This window comes from Rhamphochromis longiceps, linkage group LG2, assembly GCF_057381845.1.
Source record: "Rhamphochromis longiceps isolate RC_006_pf linkage group LG2, R_longiceps_female_GT1.1, whole genome shotgun sequence".
In the NCBI taxonomy this organism is placed as follows: Eukaryota; Metazoa; Chordata; class Actinopteri; order Cichliformes; family Cichlidae; genus Rhamphochromis; species Rhamphochromis longiceps.
The window spans coordinates 24,376,351-24,394,895 of NC_140558.1; the positions used below are offsets into that span (position 1 = coordinate 24,376,351).

An 18,545-nucleotide genomic window follows, 5' to 3' on the forward strand; every position below is an offset into this window, starting at 1 on the left:
GATCTTTAAATCCTCAATCCAATCATGCTAACCTGAAACCGTTAAATGACTGAAATGTGCGTATTCGGAGTTCTCTGCTAATATGTACACATCACAGATATAGTACCAAGAACATTTCTCCTGCTTAGCATGTCTAGCAAAGATCATCGACACATTAAGTTTTCACCTGTAAAAAGTCCTGATTACATATATCTAGGGGCCCATTTCTTTAAAATAAATAAATAAAATGAAAGCCATGCAGCTCTTTTTGTTTGTTTTCATTAGACTCCCAGCTTTACCATTCTCCAAAGACAGTTTTATATCCTTATTACAAACTCTTTGTAATGAGGATATAAAAGGAGATATAAAATAGGCCAGAGTTTACACACACCTCCACTTACAGAACACTTTACACTTGTCTTTTGTGCTTACACCACTAAGTCTAACATGCTTCAGAATCTCCCAATAAGCATCTATCAGACGGCGTTGATTCAGATCCAAGGTTTTAGGCTCTGGGTCAGCTGATGCTGGCTAGTCATCTTGTGCCCCCAGGAGAAGTGCAGAACAAGTGTGTGGATGCAAGGAAGTGTGTGAGAGCGCGTAAAGAGAGGGAGACTGCTATTGTCATTACTGCTCCTGCGTAGCCCAGACTTCGTGGTAGCCATGGGAACAACATTCTTTCCTAGTAGAAAAATAGAGGTCGAGCCAGGCTCGGTATTACAGGAGGAAAACCAGCGAGTGGGCTGAAATGGGAGTAGATATCTGTTACTTTCATTAAACAGCCTCACTGGTACCGTTTCAGTTATTTTGAAACATACTGTAATCTTTTTTTTTATTTTAAACAATACAAATACACTTTTTATCATATGGATCGCACACATGAGTATTTCAGTCACTACTTCAAAGACATCCCTCCCACCTCAAATGACTGTATAGCTGTGGGAAACTTGTGTATCCCGTAAAATGTGTACAACACCAGACTCCACATTTTGGAACCAGAAGTTGGTAAACGAAGAACGTGGACACATTGGGGGTTATTGAGAGAAAAATCCTTTACCTTTGAGGGACTTGTAGTAATATATTTTAAATCTACAGCTAACACACTTGTCTTTATGGCAGTTTCCCTGAACCTCAGCTGGCCAACCAGTATTCTGACAAAATCTTTGGGCGGAGCGAGGACGAGATCGCCCTGAGCTCAGAGGGCCAGAGGTCCCCAGAGGTTACTGCCCAAACTTGTACGTCTAGCCCAACCCCACCACCCTCACCCTCACCACCGCCAGAAGTCAAGGAGAAAGCCCAGGCGCCCAAGCTGTTCACCCCAAGCAAGCTCAGTTTCACAGTAAGAGTATTTCTGTTGTCAAATGTAAAAAGCTCAGAATTTTTTATTTAATCATTGCACTGAGATGTTGCATGATCCAGTCTTATTCCATGGTGCAAATTTGGTTTTCCTCTTCATTCCAGTCCTCCCAGTCAGGAGGCAACAACATGAACCTGTCCGACCTGCCTACGTTCACTCCCAGCACGTTCCCTCCCAGCGCCTTCAACTATGAGCGACCGAGGCATTTTATTCAGTCTCAGCCGGCCTTCCAGGCACCCAGCTACGACAGCGTGCTGAAGGAAGCCCAGGAAAACCAAAACAACTCCCAGCAGAACCTCAACAGTGCCCAGAAAAGTCCAAATGTCCTGGAGACGCAGATTCAACCTAAAGCCATGTCCACACAAAGTCAGTCATTTTCTCAGTCCGCGTCAAAGTCCTTGTCAGAGACCCAGTCACAGCTTCAGTCACTGAGCCTCAGTCACAACCAATACCAGTCCGCCGCACCGCCACAGATCCACATCCAGGCCAACGGAACAGCCAAGAGTTCTCCGTCTTCATCCAGCCTCAGCTCCCCTGTCTCCACCCCGGCCTGCTCTGCTGTACCTGCTCTTTCCTCCGCCGGCCCTATACTCAGTCACTCTCCCACCTCCTTCTCATCTCTCCCATCCTCATCTCTCCCCCGCACCACCATGCGCTCCACCATCACCCTCACCCCTAGCGTCCCCAGTGCTACTGGCCTTGGCAGCGCCACCTTACCTGCTAACCAGGACAGCATGTCGGCCTCTGCTGCTTACCTCTGCTCAGTGTTACCCTCCCAGTCCTCGTCCAAACTGTCTCCTAACACCAACCGTCCCCTCTCCTCCACCTCCCCCTCCCGCTCCCCACTCGCACCCTCAAGCCCTCTCCTCCCTCTGAGAACCTCCTTTTCTTCATCTGCTCTCCCTCAACAACCTCCGCCAGTGTCTCCTTCCCTCCCATGCTCCCCTCTCTCTTCTTCTTCCTCACCCTCCTGTGTCCCACAGCAGCCTTTCACTCCCAGCACCCAGAACAGTGTACAGCCTGCTGTGGTCTCCTTACCTGCCAGCTATAAGGGGACGCCAAGCACGTGAGTTGCTCGATACCTCAGTTTACAATTTGGCATGCACATTATTACAGTCGGTACAAATTCAGTTTCTGATATTTTGACATTGAAAATAAACCAAAACACAGCATAACTCCATGCAGCCTCCAAACTGATGATAAAATTGAAACATTTCTGTCAGAAAGTTTAAACAAAAACTTCATGAAGGAAGAATTTATCCCAGGCTGTACCGGTCGATCTACGTTCCTGTGGGTAGTGACCAAAAGAACGAGATCGCGCATTGAAGCTGTGGGCTTCCTTAGAGATGGGGTGAGAAATTCAGCCATCCAGGAGGGGCTCAGAGTAGAGCCGTTGCCCCTCCACATCGAAAGGTGCCAGTTGAGGTGGTTCGGGCATCTGATAAGGATGCCTGCTGGGAGAGGTGTCCGACCGGGAGGAGGCCCCGGGGCAGACCCAGGACACGCTGGAGAAATAATATCTTTCAGCTGGCCTGGGAACGCCTGGCTGTTTCCCCGGACAAGCTGGAGGAGGTGGCCGGGGAGAGGGAGGTCTGGGCTTCTCTGCTTAGGCTGCTGCCCCTGCAACCCGGCCCTGGACAAGCGGAAGAAGATGGATGGATAGCTGTACCTAATAGATGGCTACCTGAGTGTACACACTTTGAACAGATGTCAGGTTCTTCAGAGTTTAGAATAACTTTTAACCAGCCATGGAGCTTTGACAGGACTCTGTACAGTCCTGTGAAATGAGTTAAAGGAGATTCTACTTATTTCTCCGTGTTTTTAAGTGTTGAACTCAAAGTAATCTTTATTTTATAATAGGCACTCAGTCCAACCATTGTCTCAAAGCTATTTAGCTCTCTCTCTCCCCAAACTATAATCCAGCTTTCCTGTTATTGGCTGCCTGTACAAATAAAAGATTTTACTAACAGGAGGCTGGAGCTGCTCACGGCCCGAGCTGTGTGCATAAGACGACCATAAGAAGAATATCCGCCCTTACGCGACGTTGAGATTCAAGAAAAAACAACCCAGCAGTCTGAAGCCTAAGCTTTTAGCTTTAGTCATGTTTAGTATGAGCATCCACCAGTACTTTATTATTGTAATATTTGTTGTAGTAAGTATGCATATAATCCTTTCAGTGCATACATTTGTGCTTTCTTTTATATATAAGAAAAAAGAAACGTCTAAATAAAGTAGGACACAGGAAGTAAGGAGAAGGGTTCAGTTCTCTCCCTCCTTCCTTTCTACTTCACAGCCTTCCCAAACCCATACTGAAGAAGGCTATAGCTCCTCGACCGTCCTCCGCCCGCTCCACAGATGAAGACATTCAAGGTTCCAAAGACGCTTTGATTCAGGATCTGGAAAAGAAGCTTCGCTCAAAGGAAGCCAGGAGGAGAAACAGCCAGGTGTGCCCCCCTCCTCCACCACACACACACACACACACACACACACACACACACACACACACACACACACACACACACACACACAATGTCTGTTTGAAGAGAATGCAGTGCAGTAGTTTACCAGAAATATCAGTGACCCATTCTGTGTGTTGGTTAAAAATGATGTAATCAATTAAAACTTACCAACATGAAGCTTCATTTTTACAGAAGCTGTCTTACGAGGAGCGCATGGCTCGTAGGCTGTTGGGTCCAGACAACACTACCTACATGTTTGACCAAGACAATCTTTCAGACTCACAACTCGACCAGGTACAGCTTTGACTTTCTCCGTTATTATGAAAAAATTTCCAATCTCAAGAGAGCGTTTCAGAGTGTGCTGCAGGGCTGACGTTCATGCTGGCCCTGTTCCAAAACCCATTAGCTTTCATTTAGTCGTTAAGTGAAGACCTCGCATTAATACAGTCATTTGGGTTTGAATAGCAGAGCAGGGAGCCAGTTTCCCTCTCGGGGCCTCCTGATGGGCTCCCAAGCTTGAAGATGAGAAAGTGCAGCAGTATAATCAGCAGCCACAGCGAGCGGCTTCACACTGTCATTTTGACCACGTCACTGTGTGTGTGTGTGTGCGCGCGCGGGATTGTTCTGTCAAAAAGCCTGTTGCTCACAGGGCACCATCTAATTTCTCTCACACACACATCATCCTCTCAAGCCAACGAGGTTGTCAGCAGCTTTTTCTAGCTTGTTTCTGGGAATGAACCTCTGTCGTGACAACAGCACCATTGTGTCAGCACACACACACACACACAGTTGCTGTCATTCCTGTTGACCTGTATGAGCTAGTTTTCAAAGCTGAAACCTACAGTGTGATTGTGTCAGTTTATCTCAGTCTTTCTGTTACAGCCAGATTCACCAGAAGGAAGACACACGGGTGGACTATGGTAAATACAACTTCTACATTTGCACAGAATGATTAATCCAGGTTTCATTTAATGTTTATCCAGCATCTGTGCACTTGTGCACTTCATCTGCAGGCTAAAAAACAAAATGGCAATTATTTATAAGTAGATTTGATATTTTTAATCTGTCTGATGCTGCAGGTAGCACTGCTAGAACAGAGAAGGCTTTGAGTACAAGGAGCTTGTGTTTGAGCTTGTTTTAAAATGACTTTGTAAACATGCCTCTGGTGCTGGGAGCAGCTGAAAATGCAGCTTTATTTAGGCTTAATCTTATATCTGCAGAGTCTGTGCTGCATGAAATGCAAATGTATACCATTCTAATAGCAGATCACTGAAGCAAGAGAAAAATGAAAACAAAGTTGTGAAATTATACACTTTACCTCAGTTAAAGCCTCAATTTAAAACAAAAGCCAAGCAATTAATCGTTGTGCAAACCAACCCCAGCTGTCTGCTGGTAAGGAGGCTTAAGTTCTTCATATCATATTTGTGATGTCAGTGGACAGAAAAGGAAAAGCAGTCGTGTTAGTGCATTTGCTTGCGTGCGTCTGTGTGTGGTCACTAGTTTCCTGTAAAGTTCAGTCATTGAAAGTGAGGTTATAAATAAATAATGTCCTCTGCAGGGGGAGGCACCACTCGCGCACAGATGAGAGGGGTAACGAAGGATTGGCTATCCAGGAGAAATGTTACGCGCCTCGCTTCCTGCAGGTCCCCCCAGACCTCACAGTGGAGGAGGGGCGCTTCTGTCGGCTTGACTTCAAGGTGGCTCTCTTAAGACTGAATACTTCATATAAACTTTACCAGAAGCCTAACAAAATTAGGTTCAATAAGCTGTTTTTCACTAGTGATGAATCATGAAAAATGTGTTAATTTCAGGTGGGAGGCCTCCCAACGCCCGATGTCTCCTGGTATCTGGACGGTAAAGCCATTCGTCCAGATGACTACCATAAGATGCTGGTGTGTGAGAAAGGGATGCACTCATTCATCATAGAGATTGTGACGGTGCATCATGCTGGTGTGTACGAGTGTGTGGCCAGGAACCGAGCCGGGGAGAGCAGATTTACCATGAGGCTCAATGTAATCGGTAAATATTAGCATACTGTGCTCTTCGTCATGGCGACTGATTTAACGATACCGCCTTTCACCGTGGGAGAGGACCTAATCACATGTATCCTCGTTCGTCTCTGCAGCTCAGGAAGCGCTCCGTCCTCCTACCTTTGTCCAGAAGATGGTGAACTCCAGAGCTCTAGAGGGCGACACGATCAGGTTAGAGTGCAAAGTGGATGCTTCCCCTCCACCGCAGCTTTTCTGGAAGAAGGATAAAGACATGCTGCGCATTGACCCCAACAGAATGAGGTGCGTCAGCTTAAGTTCAGACTCCACTGTTCAGGTGATGATACCTGGCATCGACTCTGTGATTGTGACACTTTAGCCCGTATGTGTAACTTTGCAGTCTCTCTCACTGTTTCACTGCAGTCTGTACCAGGACGGGTCAGGCCGCCAGTGCTTGTTGATAGAGAGGGTGATGAAGTCAGATGCTGGCTGGTACACTCTGTCTGCCATCAACGAAGCTGGCATGTCCACATGCAACGCCAGGCTGGATGTAGGAAGTAAGTCTGTTCATTTTTATATGCAAATAAGCTCTGAGAGGCCGCCTCAGCTATCTGCTGCATGAGATACGACACGCTGCTCGTTACCATAGAAGCCCAGGCTGTAAAATCAAACACCAGATGGAAAACGCTGTGTGCCCGGTGTCTCCATGAATCCCGCTCTGTCTCTGGGAGCTCATCAAACAAATGGCGCGTTATGTGATCGAGCGGAAACTCGATGAACGCACGAGGCTCCGAGCTGCCGAGGAATACGGTATAATCGCCGAGCGATAACTGTGAGGCAAATACAACACGGCTATTAGGTTTCTGCTTTCTCACATAACACCATCTGCTCCGTGGAGAGGTCCTCCATACACAGCAAACATGAAAGTGAGTTTAAAGCACTTTGTCTGAACCAGAGCTCAGAAACGGGAACTCATCAGGAGGTTTTTAGAAGTGAAGACTATGGCGTTATTTTTGTGCCACTATTCTGAGCGCACGTTAAAAAAAACATTGTGCATGTGTTGCATTTTGAGGAGAAATTTATTTTGAGCAAAGAAAAACTGAATTTGAGTGAACAAAATTAATTGCTGTATTTCAGTGTTTGCTATTATCCACACACACAACAGCAGCCCCTCTCGCTCAGTTTTTGCATTTGCGCTCGCTCGCAATGTGTTGCGCGTGCTCTCAACATTTCTGCCCGTGCGCGCTCAACTCTTTCTGTACACCGTTATATTTGTTCCACAAAACCCGCCAATCACAGACTTGGATGCAAAAAAAATGTGATTGGCTGTTTTGGTCTCCAATCAGCTCGAAATGACGAAATGCAATATCCCAGAATCCATTTCGTCCAAAACTCAAACGAGGCAGTGGTGGAGGAACACAGAGGGGCGGAGTTTGAAATATTACTCTTTCTGGGTCACAAAATAAACTTTTAAGATATTTTCATGCGAGAATGGTGCTGTGTAAACTTCAAATACCTGCTCGATTTATCAAGACATCACATATTCGCAAAAGTGCTCTAACGTTCTATCGGATTGTCACAATAGAGTAATGTTTTGCGGTTATGTGACTGAATAGTGTGGATTGCACTGGGTTAGGATGTTACTCAGTGATGACAGAGTTCAGTGTGTGAAAATGCAGTTGAAAAGCACAGCGTCTGGATACGTCTCCTAACTCTTTCCATGTTTATTCATCTTAATTAAAATGAAAAACATTTGATGGTGCAGAGTTTAGTCCAAACGTTTTTAATCTGACACCTTAGTCAGTTGATAACATTTCAGACTTAGACCAGAAGAGTAGAGGTTATCTGATCTTAACTTTAGGCCTTTATGCTTAATCATTTTTAAATTGTTCCTGTTTGTTTTTTTTTGTTTTTTTGTTTTTTACATCATAGCCTTTCAGTGTTGAAAATGTTTTTAAAAAGGAGGGAATAGTAATAGATACCATAGTTGTGTCTTCATACAATGCATTATTACAAGAACTTTACTAAAACAGTATTCAGTTAGGGCTCAGCAGCAGGGAAGGCTGATGGTGAACTGAAAGGAATGCTAAATGCACTTTAGCTTAACCTCCTAAGACCTGAACTCTTTCGTGGCATGCATTTTTAATTTCTCTTTGCTATTTGGGCTGATTGGGACCTCCATCCAAGCATCCATCTTCTTCCGCTTTAGCCGGGGCCGGGTCGCGGGGGCAGCAGCCTAAGCAGAGAAGCCCAGACCTCCCTCTCCCCAGCCACCTCCTCTAGATTATCCGGGGGAACACAAAGGTGTTCCCAGGCCAGCTGAGAGATATGTCTCCGGCGTGTCCTGGGTCCGCCCCGGGGCCGCCTCCTGGTGGGACATGCCTGGAAAACCTCACCCAGGAGGCATCCTTGTCAGATACCCGAACCACCTCAACTGGCTCTTTTCAATGTGGAGGAGCAGCAGCTCTACTCTAAGTCCCTCCTGGATGGCTGAATTTCTCACCCTATCTCTAAGGGAGAGGCCAGCCACCCTTCAGAGGAAGGACCGATGCAGCATCCGCATCGCTGCGGCCGCTGCACCAATCTGTCTGTCGATCTCCGGCTCCCTTCACCCATCACTCGCGAACAAGACCCCGAGATACTTGAACTCCTCCACTTGGGGCAGGAACTCATCCCCGACCCGGAGTGGGCACTCCACCCTTTTGCGGCTGAGAACCATGGCCTCAGATTTGGAGGTGCTGATCCTCATTCCCGCTGCTTCACACTCGGCTGTGAACTGTTCTAGTGCGAGCTGGAGGCCTTCACCCGATGAAGCCAACAGAACCACATCATTTGCAAAAAGCAGAGATGATTGGGACCTGATTAATGTAAAAACAAAGAATTACTTTTTGTTTTTACCTGATTTTTTTTTCTGAGAAAAATTAGATCCACATATGACATTTGCTTTAAATTTCAATGGAACAGTGGCAGTAAAACGTCCTCGTAAGTGGATATCAGGCCCTCGTAGAGCAAAATTTTGGTCTAGACAACCCAAAATGTGACGTCCACATATGTGGACGGCAGGTCCTAGAAGGTTAATAACAACATATATCAGTGAAGTTTAGCTGAACTAATTCTGTACCAGACAAGAGTCTGCAGCCTCGTCATTAAAGAGTAGAACGTTTGCTTTGAAAATATAAAAAGGTAAATTACATTAAGTGGTGAATTTCTATGTTTACTAAAGATGTTTTTTTTTTTTTTTTTTTTTTTTAATTATCAAATTTTAATGGTGACATTATTGTATGTGGATATGATGAGTTGGTGTTGTGGGTTTGTCTCATTCAGGCTTGTGGAGGTGAACACTGTGCATCCACTGTTCCTGCATATATGTGCTGGTCACATATCTGCCTCTGAGCTATGCTGTACTGTGGCATGCAGGGTAGAAGAGTTATTTTCAGACACCTGGCATGAGAGGAATTTTTCTCCCCTGAGTGTTAGTAAGATTTGATGCTGCTCTCAGGGACAGGAAAGGTGTTGCTCTGCTTTCTTTAAAAACTTTGATTTATAATCAAAGTTTAAATAAATAATCTGAAAACCCAAAACAATATATTAACCCATCGTCTCTCCGCCCCTACCAGCCCGCACAACTCCGGCCATGAAGACTGCTCCTGCTGGCTCCAAGACTCTGAAGCTGCTGTCCTCTCTGAGCCACGTCCCTGCTCTGACGGTGGAGAGCCCCGCCCAGCACACGGCGCCGTTGTACGAGAGTGAAGAGCTGTAGACCCACACGCTCCCACCCTCCACTAACCACCATGTCAGAACTGTAAAGAGAGGAGCCTCTGACTGTCGCGTCAGGGCCGAAACATGAGTGCAGACTAATAATCATCGCAGCGCGCACAACTCACAGTAGTAACACATTCACTAAGCTTCATGCAACAGCAAAGCACATCTGCCATCTTTACAACACTTGGGTAAAATGATTATGATGCAGCATTGGAGACTTTTTACTGTGGGAGAGTTTAGGACTTGTTCTCGTCCATGTGCTGCTGTTTGTCACACTGTTTCTGCCCATCTGTCTGTCTGCTCTGCTTTTTCCTCTCCGTCTCTTCATGTGCCCGTCCTGGCTGCTCTCAGCAGAATGCGGCTCCTCGGTCATGGATGTATTAATAGAGCTGGGTATGTTGTGGCACAGGCTGCGCTGCTGTCAGGTTTGGTCCCAGTGGGCAGCCACATTACTGCAACATAATCTCCTCCAGTCCAGAAACCATTTTCAAAACGCACATTTCAAGCAATGATGACAGGACACCGGCCATATGTTACTACATGTACTGAATATTTAAAAGGTTCTTTAACATTTGCACATTTTAATTTTTTTCCCATGTCTTATTGTAAAATCTGTGATTGGAGCAGGCCAAGTCAGACAAACTGGATGCTGCTGCACAGGGGAGGACAAACATCCTCTGCACAGCAGTGCATGTGTTGCAGTGCACCCTTCAGATAAACTCTTCTATGGTAGAGAGTAGAAAACAGAACCAAGTCTTCCCACAATCCCACACTGTCTCTACACATCACACTCACTCCACTTTAATCCTGACAGCTGTCTGCTTATCACTCCTCTGTCCATCCATCCATGTTCTTAACCACTTATCCAACTTGGGGTTGCGGGGGGGGGCTGGAACCTATCCCACCTGTCACGGGAACAGACAGTAAAAAAAAAAAAAAAAAAAAGATGGACGTAGCCACTGTGACGTCACTGATTAGTGAAGTCCCCTCTGAAGCCTCGAGCCGTTTCCGTCTTTGGTGTTTTGAAACAGGATGTGATAGGGGAGGGGCGACTCGGACTGTGAAACTGAGAACACCGCATGCTTGTGATTGACGCGTCGTTAGCCAATGAGAATATCCTGGACATTCCTCCTTTCTGGCTCTAATAATAACCGTAATTCCATTATTCAGTGTAACCCGAAACTAGTCACGGAGTCATCAGGAAAGTGTTTACAGAGGTCACACAAGAAGAAAGCCTAGGGCTATTTTCCCCCATAGCTTCTATACGATCAAGTCTTTTTGCAACCAACGTTGCCCCCTGTTGTCCATTTAACAACAATGCAGCTTCAAAGCAAAGCATCGGCTCCACTTTTTAGACCTGCTTAAAGTTACGTCCATCTTTTCTGTGCTGTCACAGGGTGAGAGGTGGGGACGCCGTGGACAGGTTGCCAGTGAGGAGAAAGAGTTCTGTACTCGTGAATTACTGCTAAGGATCATTTTGTGTGTCCTTGCATTAATGCTGCCTGTGGTGTGTCTGTAACGCTTTTTAAATGATCAGATTCTCTGCTGTTGTATGAATTTAATCGGGTTGAAATGTTCTGATACAGTTTATGTGACTGAAGCTTTTTATCAGTGTTGAGACTTTTCATGTGTGCAGCCTTTTGCTGCTAAACACAGGCTGCCATCCTGATACCTGAACCCAAAACGTGCTCTGAACTTTAAACGTTTACACTTGGTCACATCTGCAGTGCAGATACGTTTGAACTCCAGACAGAAAATGTTTTTTCCTGTTAAGCGTACAGGCAGGTATCAGCATGTCAGCCTCAGTCTGTCTTTTGGTGACTTTATCCAAATGGATTCATCAGATATGCTTAATTTGCGTGCTTACATTGAAACTGCTTGCTATTACCAGCCTGGAGCTCACGTCACAAAAACCAAGATGGAAACGTGTGTTCTGTGGCCATGAAAATCTGGTGTTGACCCCTGTGTGGCCACGGCCTCGCAGTGACGGTTGTTTGCTGAGGTCTGGATAAACTACATTTTCTGCCTTAATGTAGTCCCAGGTGTTACAATAAGTAGTTGGACTAACCAGTGTCCTGTACTGGTCTAATCCACTGGTTTAGCTAGTTGATCTTCAGTTGGTCACTAAGACATGCGGCTCAAATGGGGTTAAACTTTTATAAAGCACAGGACTAAGTCATAATTCAGAGATTTTAAACTGCAGTGTGTACTCTCCTGTACTGTTTGTTGTGACAAGAACTTCTAAATATCACTGGATGAATGAGGAATAAAGTCTACACGACCTTGACCTCCTGCATTTTTCTTTTTTTGATCAGCTTCAGTTCAATGTCACGATGTCGCCCTCAGGTGGCAGCAGAGAAAACGTACAGATAATGTGACACACACACACACACACACACACACGGGTGAGTCAGTTTATTAAAAACAAGTTGAAGACGATATCAAAATTGACAAAAAAGCTGTTTATGACTAAAAGAGGGCAAAGTGTTTCTACTGTGGCTGCCAAGACCACAGACAGAACTGTTCATCTGCAAAAGCATGATCAGATAATTTACAGGCTTCATCAGCAGTTATCCTCAGTTTTGTGCAGAACAGCAACGGGTACCAGAAGAAACTGGAGCACGGGCAGTTCTTGGATCAGCTTCTGCTCGGTGGCCTTGCATACAGAAGCTGCCAGATCAGTGAGAGTTGAAATAGTGCCCTGCTCTGTGCTAGTGCTGGACTTCTCAGAGCTGTAAGGCACATGAATAATGAGTATATTTGAGATTGTGTCTTTGAAAACTTCAGCAACCATCTGAGCAGGCCTGTGTGTGACTAATGCCACCGAGCAGGCACTCCCACGTTTGTTTCTTGTTATGCCTTTTCCTTCCCACCTGGTGCTAACTTGGTGTTGCAGTTTTTTCGCCTAATGCGCTCTGCCCTCCAACCAGCTGCTCACAACTCCTGTGGACTGACTGGTGAATCTAAATCGTAGGCTGTGTGCAGCAGAAGTCTTTCAGAAGCCAAACATTTCATTAAGATAACATGAAGATCATGAGCAGAAAAAAAATGAAACAAAACATCTGGAGCACAAACGAGAAAAAGAGCAGCACGTCTGATATATGTCACGTTTCTGTGTGTATACAAAGACCAGAACGCACAGGAGTCTGTTCTCAGTCTTTCGAGTCCTTCAAGAAATGTTTTCTTTGTTGCACCACAGGGGATTTGAAAATACCGTCAAATTTCTACGTCGCTCTCTTTGTCGTTGTCGTGGTCACCATCGTAGAACTCGTTTGCTGCCTCCGGCCTGTGGGAGTCACGTCATGAACAGTGAGGATTGTGCACACCAATCTTTTATAAATACACGCGTGTTGCTGACTCGTGCTGACCTGGTGTAGTTCTCCTCAGCTCCCCTCTCATCGGGGTCGGGCTCGTCGTTGCGCTCGTAGCTCAGCATGTCGGACGGGACGTCGTGGATCTGAACGCTGGGCGCGTGGTTCAACATTTTCAAGTTCTCAAACACCGTCTGACGGATTTGCTCCAAATACTGCAAACACGTGAACACAGCGAGAGGGTCGGCCGACTGCATGTCAGGATCTCTACTGTGCACTTTACACCAATGAAAAGAGGAATGATGCTTTTACCTGTCGGGAGTTCTGGTTTTCTATCCTGGTGCTGACATCAGGGTGCAACGTGAAGTCTGGAGCAAAGTACTCAAAATACTCTGCAGACGAACCAAATCAGACAAACAAGATGTTCCAAGTATTTCTGTTCACTTTCCTTCTTGTTTCACCCGCAGTCCTCTGTAATGTCACGTGTAGCGACTCTAAGAGTAACTACTAACTGGCTTTTAATTTGTTGTTTATGCATAAATCATTTTTCAGGCTCATTGTGACATCCTGGACAACAAGAACGCACAAAAACAATCCAACAAAGATATTAAAATCTCACTGAAACATGAAACATAGCTCACCGCTGTAAGGCAGCTCATCACTGATGGATTCATCCAACAACAGAGATGTCTCATAGGTCCTACAACACAGCACAGATTATTATCATCATCATCATCATCATCTTAAAGCTGTATTCATGGAAAGTGCACATCAGACTGACCAACAGCGAGCCACGTTCCTCACTGTGTATCCTCCTCCTCCCAGAACCAGCAGAGGGATCTTAAAGCTCTTCACAAACTCCACACACTCACTGAAAACCACACACACACAGATTATGTTGCAACTATCAGTACTCATGTGCTGGCTGTTTAAAAATATTTGAGTTCAGCTGGAAAAAACTTTATGTCTCACCCGTGTCCTCGGATACTGAGGTTGAAGCAGCCCAGCCTGTCACAGCCCAGCGAGTCCGCTCCACACTGCAGACAGACACACACCAGGTGAGGCAATCGCACACACGCAGATTAAATCATACAGAAGCAAATGATAGGAGCTACTGACTGACCTGCAGGACGATGCAGGTCGGCTGGTAATAATCCACCACCTGTCTAATAACAGGCTGGAACAGCTGCCTGTAGCCTGAAAACAAAACATGCAAACACGTTGGTCGAATCTCATGTGATAGTCACAGAACAATAAGAAAGTGTGACCTCATGTGTTGTTGCTCTCACTCTGGTCATCGATGCCGTCTCTGAGAGGAACATTGAGGCAGTAGTACCGGCCGCTCTCTGCCCCGACCTCGTACATGTCACCTACAGGAAGCAGAGCGAAGAACAGATGACGAACTTCTGTTGTTGCTGGACTTTCAATTCCATTCAATGTTTCCACAGTCAGAAAAACAAACACTACTTTAGAGTCTTATTTAAAAATAAAATAAATAACACTGCTAAACAGCTGACTCAGTGACAAAGGGCAGCCCGGACAGAGTCCAAGACAAACTTAATAGGGACCAAACGGCTCATAACAACAGGGTCAGATACACCCTGAGTCTACGGATAGAAACCCGCCTGGAATACACTTATCATTTATCTGCTTATACAGCTGACAGAGGACTACTTCAGTATTTCTATGTCTTTAAATTGGACTTTTGGGGTTGAATATGCACGCAAGTAAAATAATAAATGATATAAACACCACTATGTGGACAGCAAACATTTGTTAGATAATTAAAGCTGCATTTACCTGTCCCTGGGAAAAAGTAGTTTCCATATTTGTGAAAGGACACGGTCATGACTCGGTCTGTGAGGTAAAAGGCTTCCTGGACGCCATCGCCATGGTGAATGTCTATGTCAATGTAAAGAACCCTGGGGTGGTACCTTGAACAAGCACAGAGCAGGAGATTTATGTCACAAACAGACACGGTAAAGATTCGAGGAGAGTTACTCCGGAGCGCCGTCTTACTTGAGGAGCTCCAGTATACTGATGACGATGTCATTGACATAGCAAAACCCAGAGGCCTACACCAACACAAGAACCAAAAAAGACATTTAACTCAAATGAGCTGAACAGAGAAGACACACATCAATACATGTGGCTTTGTTCTAACCTCAAACTTTTTGGCATGATGCAAACCTCCGGCCCAGTTTATAGCAATGTCACAAATCTGGAAAATAAAGCAGAGTCAGCATCAGTTAGAGCTCACACCTTTAACTGACCACGAAGCTGAAGACCATGACAGTTTTAAAGGATGGAAAGCAAAACAAGAAATCAGAAATGTCTTTGATGAGTAACGATTTTAGTTTTTAAACACAAACTAAAATTTTCTCACAAAACTCCTCAATGCTTCTCCTATCCTCCCTTTAAGTTCACTTTTTTCTGATTAGCTGCCCTTTACAAACAGAAAGGGGGTGTCCAAATTCATGGGCTGCATCCTTCTGAGGACCCGGCCTTCACGGTCTACGTGAGGATACAGCCCATGAATTTGGTCACGACCAAAGACTGAACAGCAGGTCTACTGCTGCTGGGAGAGAGAGAGATACGTTCCCTCCAGCAAACATGAAGAGAGGCCTTTCTTCTTCTTTCTTACTTCAGCTAGAGAGCCTTGGCCACATAGAACAATCAATGACTCAACCTACTCCTCAAGGATATCACATAAATGAGTGTCTCTGACGACACTTTAAGTTGTAATTCAAAATGAAACCAACAGATGCCACCCTAGGCTACCTCAGTCTTGTTTTGTTTTGTTTTTTCTCTGTAGCACCAAAACCATCAGCTGGGTTTATGTGTGCGTGGTACCTTGTGGTTGAGCTGAGTAGCCCCCTGTAAGGATGCTCCCGTGTATCTTGAGCAGAACTCAAACAGTCCTGGAAACACCGGACTAAAACACACAGACATGAAATATTTAAGTTATGGGTTTGTCAGCCATGATGATCAGAGAGGCTTTTATGCTGAAACATTTACAATCCTGACAGATGAGATGTAAGAAAAGGAAGTTAGCTGCTTGAAAACTACAGTCCTTAGTTCCTATGGAAGCAGTAAAGGTGTACTTAGTTTTTCACAGGTCTTGTGAAAACTTCATTAAATCCTTCAGATTCTTTTTCTCGATAAAAACGTATTTAACGAGAAAGAGACACTCACCAGTCATCTCCCACATTAAACGCGTTGAGACTTTTTGTGAAGCCCTGCATGTTATTGGGGCTGACCTTCTGTAGGAAGTCAATGTAGTCTTCAGAGTGGAAGCGACACATGTCATGCTGAGACGCTTTGTAGGGCTTAAACACCTGGTGGGAATAAGAACATTTGATAGAGTGCAGCATGAACTTGTTGTTTCTAATAAAAAACAAACAAACACAAGATTTATCAAATGTTTTTTCAGTGTGAAAAGCATCAACAGGTGTGAACACGTGACAGTATCTGTCACTACTGCTCGCTCACCATCATTTTCTTGTAAAGTCCATAGTGCAACACCAGACTGTGAGTGAGAGACAACCGGTGAGGCTTCATCGGGTGGCCAGCACCTAACAGAAACACACAGTTCATGCATTACAGGGCTTATATCTGCATCTCACAGACATTAATCAGGTCAAAAAAAAAGAATTAAGTGTACACATTATGGCTAATCACCTAAAAGAGAAACACGGTTGAAATTGGTACAATTTATGACGAAAGAGATTTGGAACACTGAAACAGCCATCCATGCGCTGTTACAAAAGCGAAAATACTTGAGGTAATTCGCAAAATAAAAATAAAAAAATAAGCACGGTAAGTATATCCTGTGAGCATGCGTATTGCAGCACTAAAGTTTGAATTTGTACAGTGTATCATTTCGTAAAAGCAGCATTAGCGTAGACAGACATATTACTTTATTTATCGTTACTGTTACACAACCGCCACGTTATCCATTCAGGACACCGTAGGAAGCACCGAGACATCCTAATAAAAGCTTTACAGGCAAATACTGAACACAGGGCTACAATACGCGTCAATAACGTTACATCTTAAGGTTAAAGGCGCAAGCAAAGCCCAACTGTAATATATAAACAAATCAAATTAAATATTAAAGCGTAGCAGTGACGCAAAACTAAATGTTAAAAAGAAAGAAAAGAACTGAGAAAATAAGAATAAAGCACAGTCTCGTACACATTAGCATGTAGCTAGCTTTCCTTAGCATCAGCTCCCTGAGTAGGCCGGTTCACTATAATAATTAAACTTACCGTAGTGGAAATTGCCCACGTCTGGGTCGTAAAAGTAAGATGTTCTATTGGTCATTCTGAAAGCAATGTCTCCCGACTTTTTACGAAAAACTGTTGTCGTCTTTGCAGCTACAAAACCCACATTTTTCTTTCAATTAGCAGATAGCCGCCATAGTAAACACCGAGGCGTCTGCGTCATCACACGGAGACAGCAGCGACGGGGAGGGGATGGGTGGGGCCACGGAGCCGGAAAGAAAAACAACAAAGCCGCGACAGATGGAGAGAAAGTTACACTAGCTTTCTGTATTTTTCATTACATGAAGGTAAAGAAGTGCAATTAAAAAAGAGTGGAAAGATACCTTGAGTAATGTGCTTAAGTTATACAGTACATATAATATACAGTTTACTTTAATAAACTCATCCACACATAATTAAAACTTATATTTTTTACAAATCAGTGCATAATACAAATCCCCTGGTCGGGTCTTAAAATTAGGAAAATAAAATCTCAGACTGAACAGCATAACACGGCATATGATATACACTGTGTTATTTATTTATTTATTTATTTTTAAATAGAAAATACAGAAGCAGTGTGTGAAAAGCCAATGCACTTTTAATGTTTCAACTGTGATTGAGAGAGTAACACACTGGATTGGTGTGAGTGTAAAAAGTTTTAGCAGTTGGCTAAAAGGGCATTTAAAAGAATTTGAAGTGCATTATTCTGCAGTGAGAAACATTGTAGAATAATCCGGTCTGTTTTAGATCCCTCAAGCAGACGTGTGTAACTACCACACACAGAAAGCTCCGGGACCGGATAACATCCCAGGTCGTGCTCTCAAAGCATGCCTTCACGATGTCTTCTCAGAAATCTTCAACTTGTAGTGCCCTCATGCTTTAAGAGGACCACCATCATACCTGTCCCAAAGAATCTGAGCTGCCTCAATGACTATCCCCCAGTAGCATTCACCTCCATCGTTATGAAGTGCTTTGAGCATATAGTTCACATCACATCTTTACTGCCTGCTAAGACCTGCTAAGGATTTATTTTCCTTTCTGTTTACCTGTATAAATCCTATGTATACCCAATGTTACACAAACCTGAGAAAAAGAAAAGAAAACAAAGCTTATCCTAACCATTTGCAAACCAATTTTAATCAGTTTTAACCCTCTTTTTGATGTATGTCATATGCAATTATTATTTTTCTTTGCTCCCCAATAGCCACAACTTGGACAAACAGTTCAATAAATCTGATCTGACACTGTTAGAATACTTTTCTGGTTAAAATCTGTTGCATGCTATCACTTGGCAGTGTCAGGTTTAAATGTAGTTCATGTTTACCTTTGAGCTATTTTTAGAGGATTATTTTGCTATTCAGGTGATTTTGACAGCATCTATTATTCATCCAAGACAGCATGTCTCTGCAAGCTTACTGACA

General features: G+C 44.4%; 2 protein-coding genes across 2 annotated transcripts in view; one reads left to right on the forward strand and one right to left on the reverse strand.

Annotated features, from left to right (window-relative positions):
* myot (myotilin) overlaps positions 1 to 11,832 on the forward strand; it is a 33,087-nt gene extending 21,255 nt beyond the window's left edge. The window contains exons 9-18 of the mRNA XM_085419434.1: positions 1,099 to 1,318; positions 1,441 to 2,402; positions 3,630 to 3,780; positions 3,988 to 4,089; positions 4,678 to 4,715; positions 5,354 to 5,492; positions 5,607 to 5,814; positions 5,921 to 6,086; positions 6,207 to 6,340; positions 9,401 to 11,832. Of these exons, the coding sequence (XP_085275560.1) occupies positions 1,099 to 1,318; positions 1,441 to 2,402; positions 3,630 to 3,780; positions 3,988 to 4,089; positions 4,678 to 4,715; positions 5,354 to 5,492; positions 5,607 to 5,814; positions 5,921 to 6,086; positions 6,207 to 6,340; positions 9,401 to 9,543 (2,263 nt within the window). The 3' untranslated portion in view covers positions 9,544 to 11,832. The remainder of the gene's footprint in view (positions 1 to 1,098; positions 1,319 to 1,440; positions 2,403 to 3,629; positions 3,781 to 3,987; positions 4,090 to 4,677; positions 4,716 to 5,353; positions 5,493 to 5,606; positions 5,815 to 5,920; positions 6,087 to 6,206; positions 6,341 to 9,400) is intronic.
* Positions 11,833 to 11,945: 113 nt separating this feature from the next.
* Positions 11,946 to 17,315, reverse strand: hdac3 (histone deacetylase 3). The gene is made up of 15 exons (XM_085419441.1): positions 17,128 to 17,315; positions 16,349 to 16,431; positions 16,052 to 16,194; positions 15,710 to 15,791; positions 15,021 to 15,077; positions 14,876 to 14,931; positions 14,657 to 14,790; positions 14,146 to 14,226; positions 13,980 to 14,053; positions 13,829 to 13,893; positions 13,638 to 13,727; positions 13,498 to 13,556; positions 13,169 to 13,248; positions 12,914 to 13,071; positions 11,946 to 12,831 (listed from the first exon to the last, which is right to left on the reverse strand). The coding sequence occupies exons 1-15, from the start codon at positions 17,180 to 17,182 to the stop codon at positions 12,762 to 12,764; spliced, it is 1,287 nt and encodes a 428-aa protein (XP_085275567.1). The 5' UTR covers positions 17,183 to 17,315; the 3' UTR covers positions 11,946 to 12,761.
* Positions 17,316 to 18,545: the final 1,230 nt, after the last annotated feature.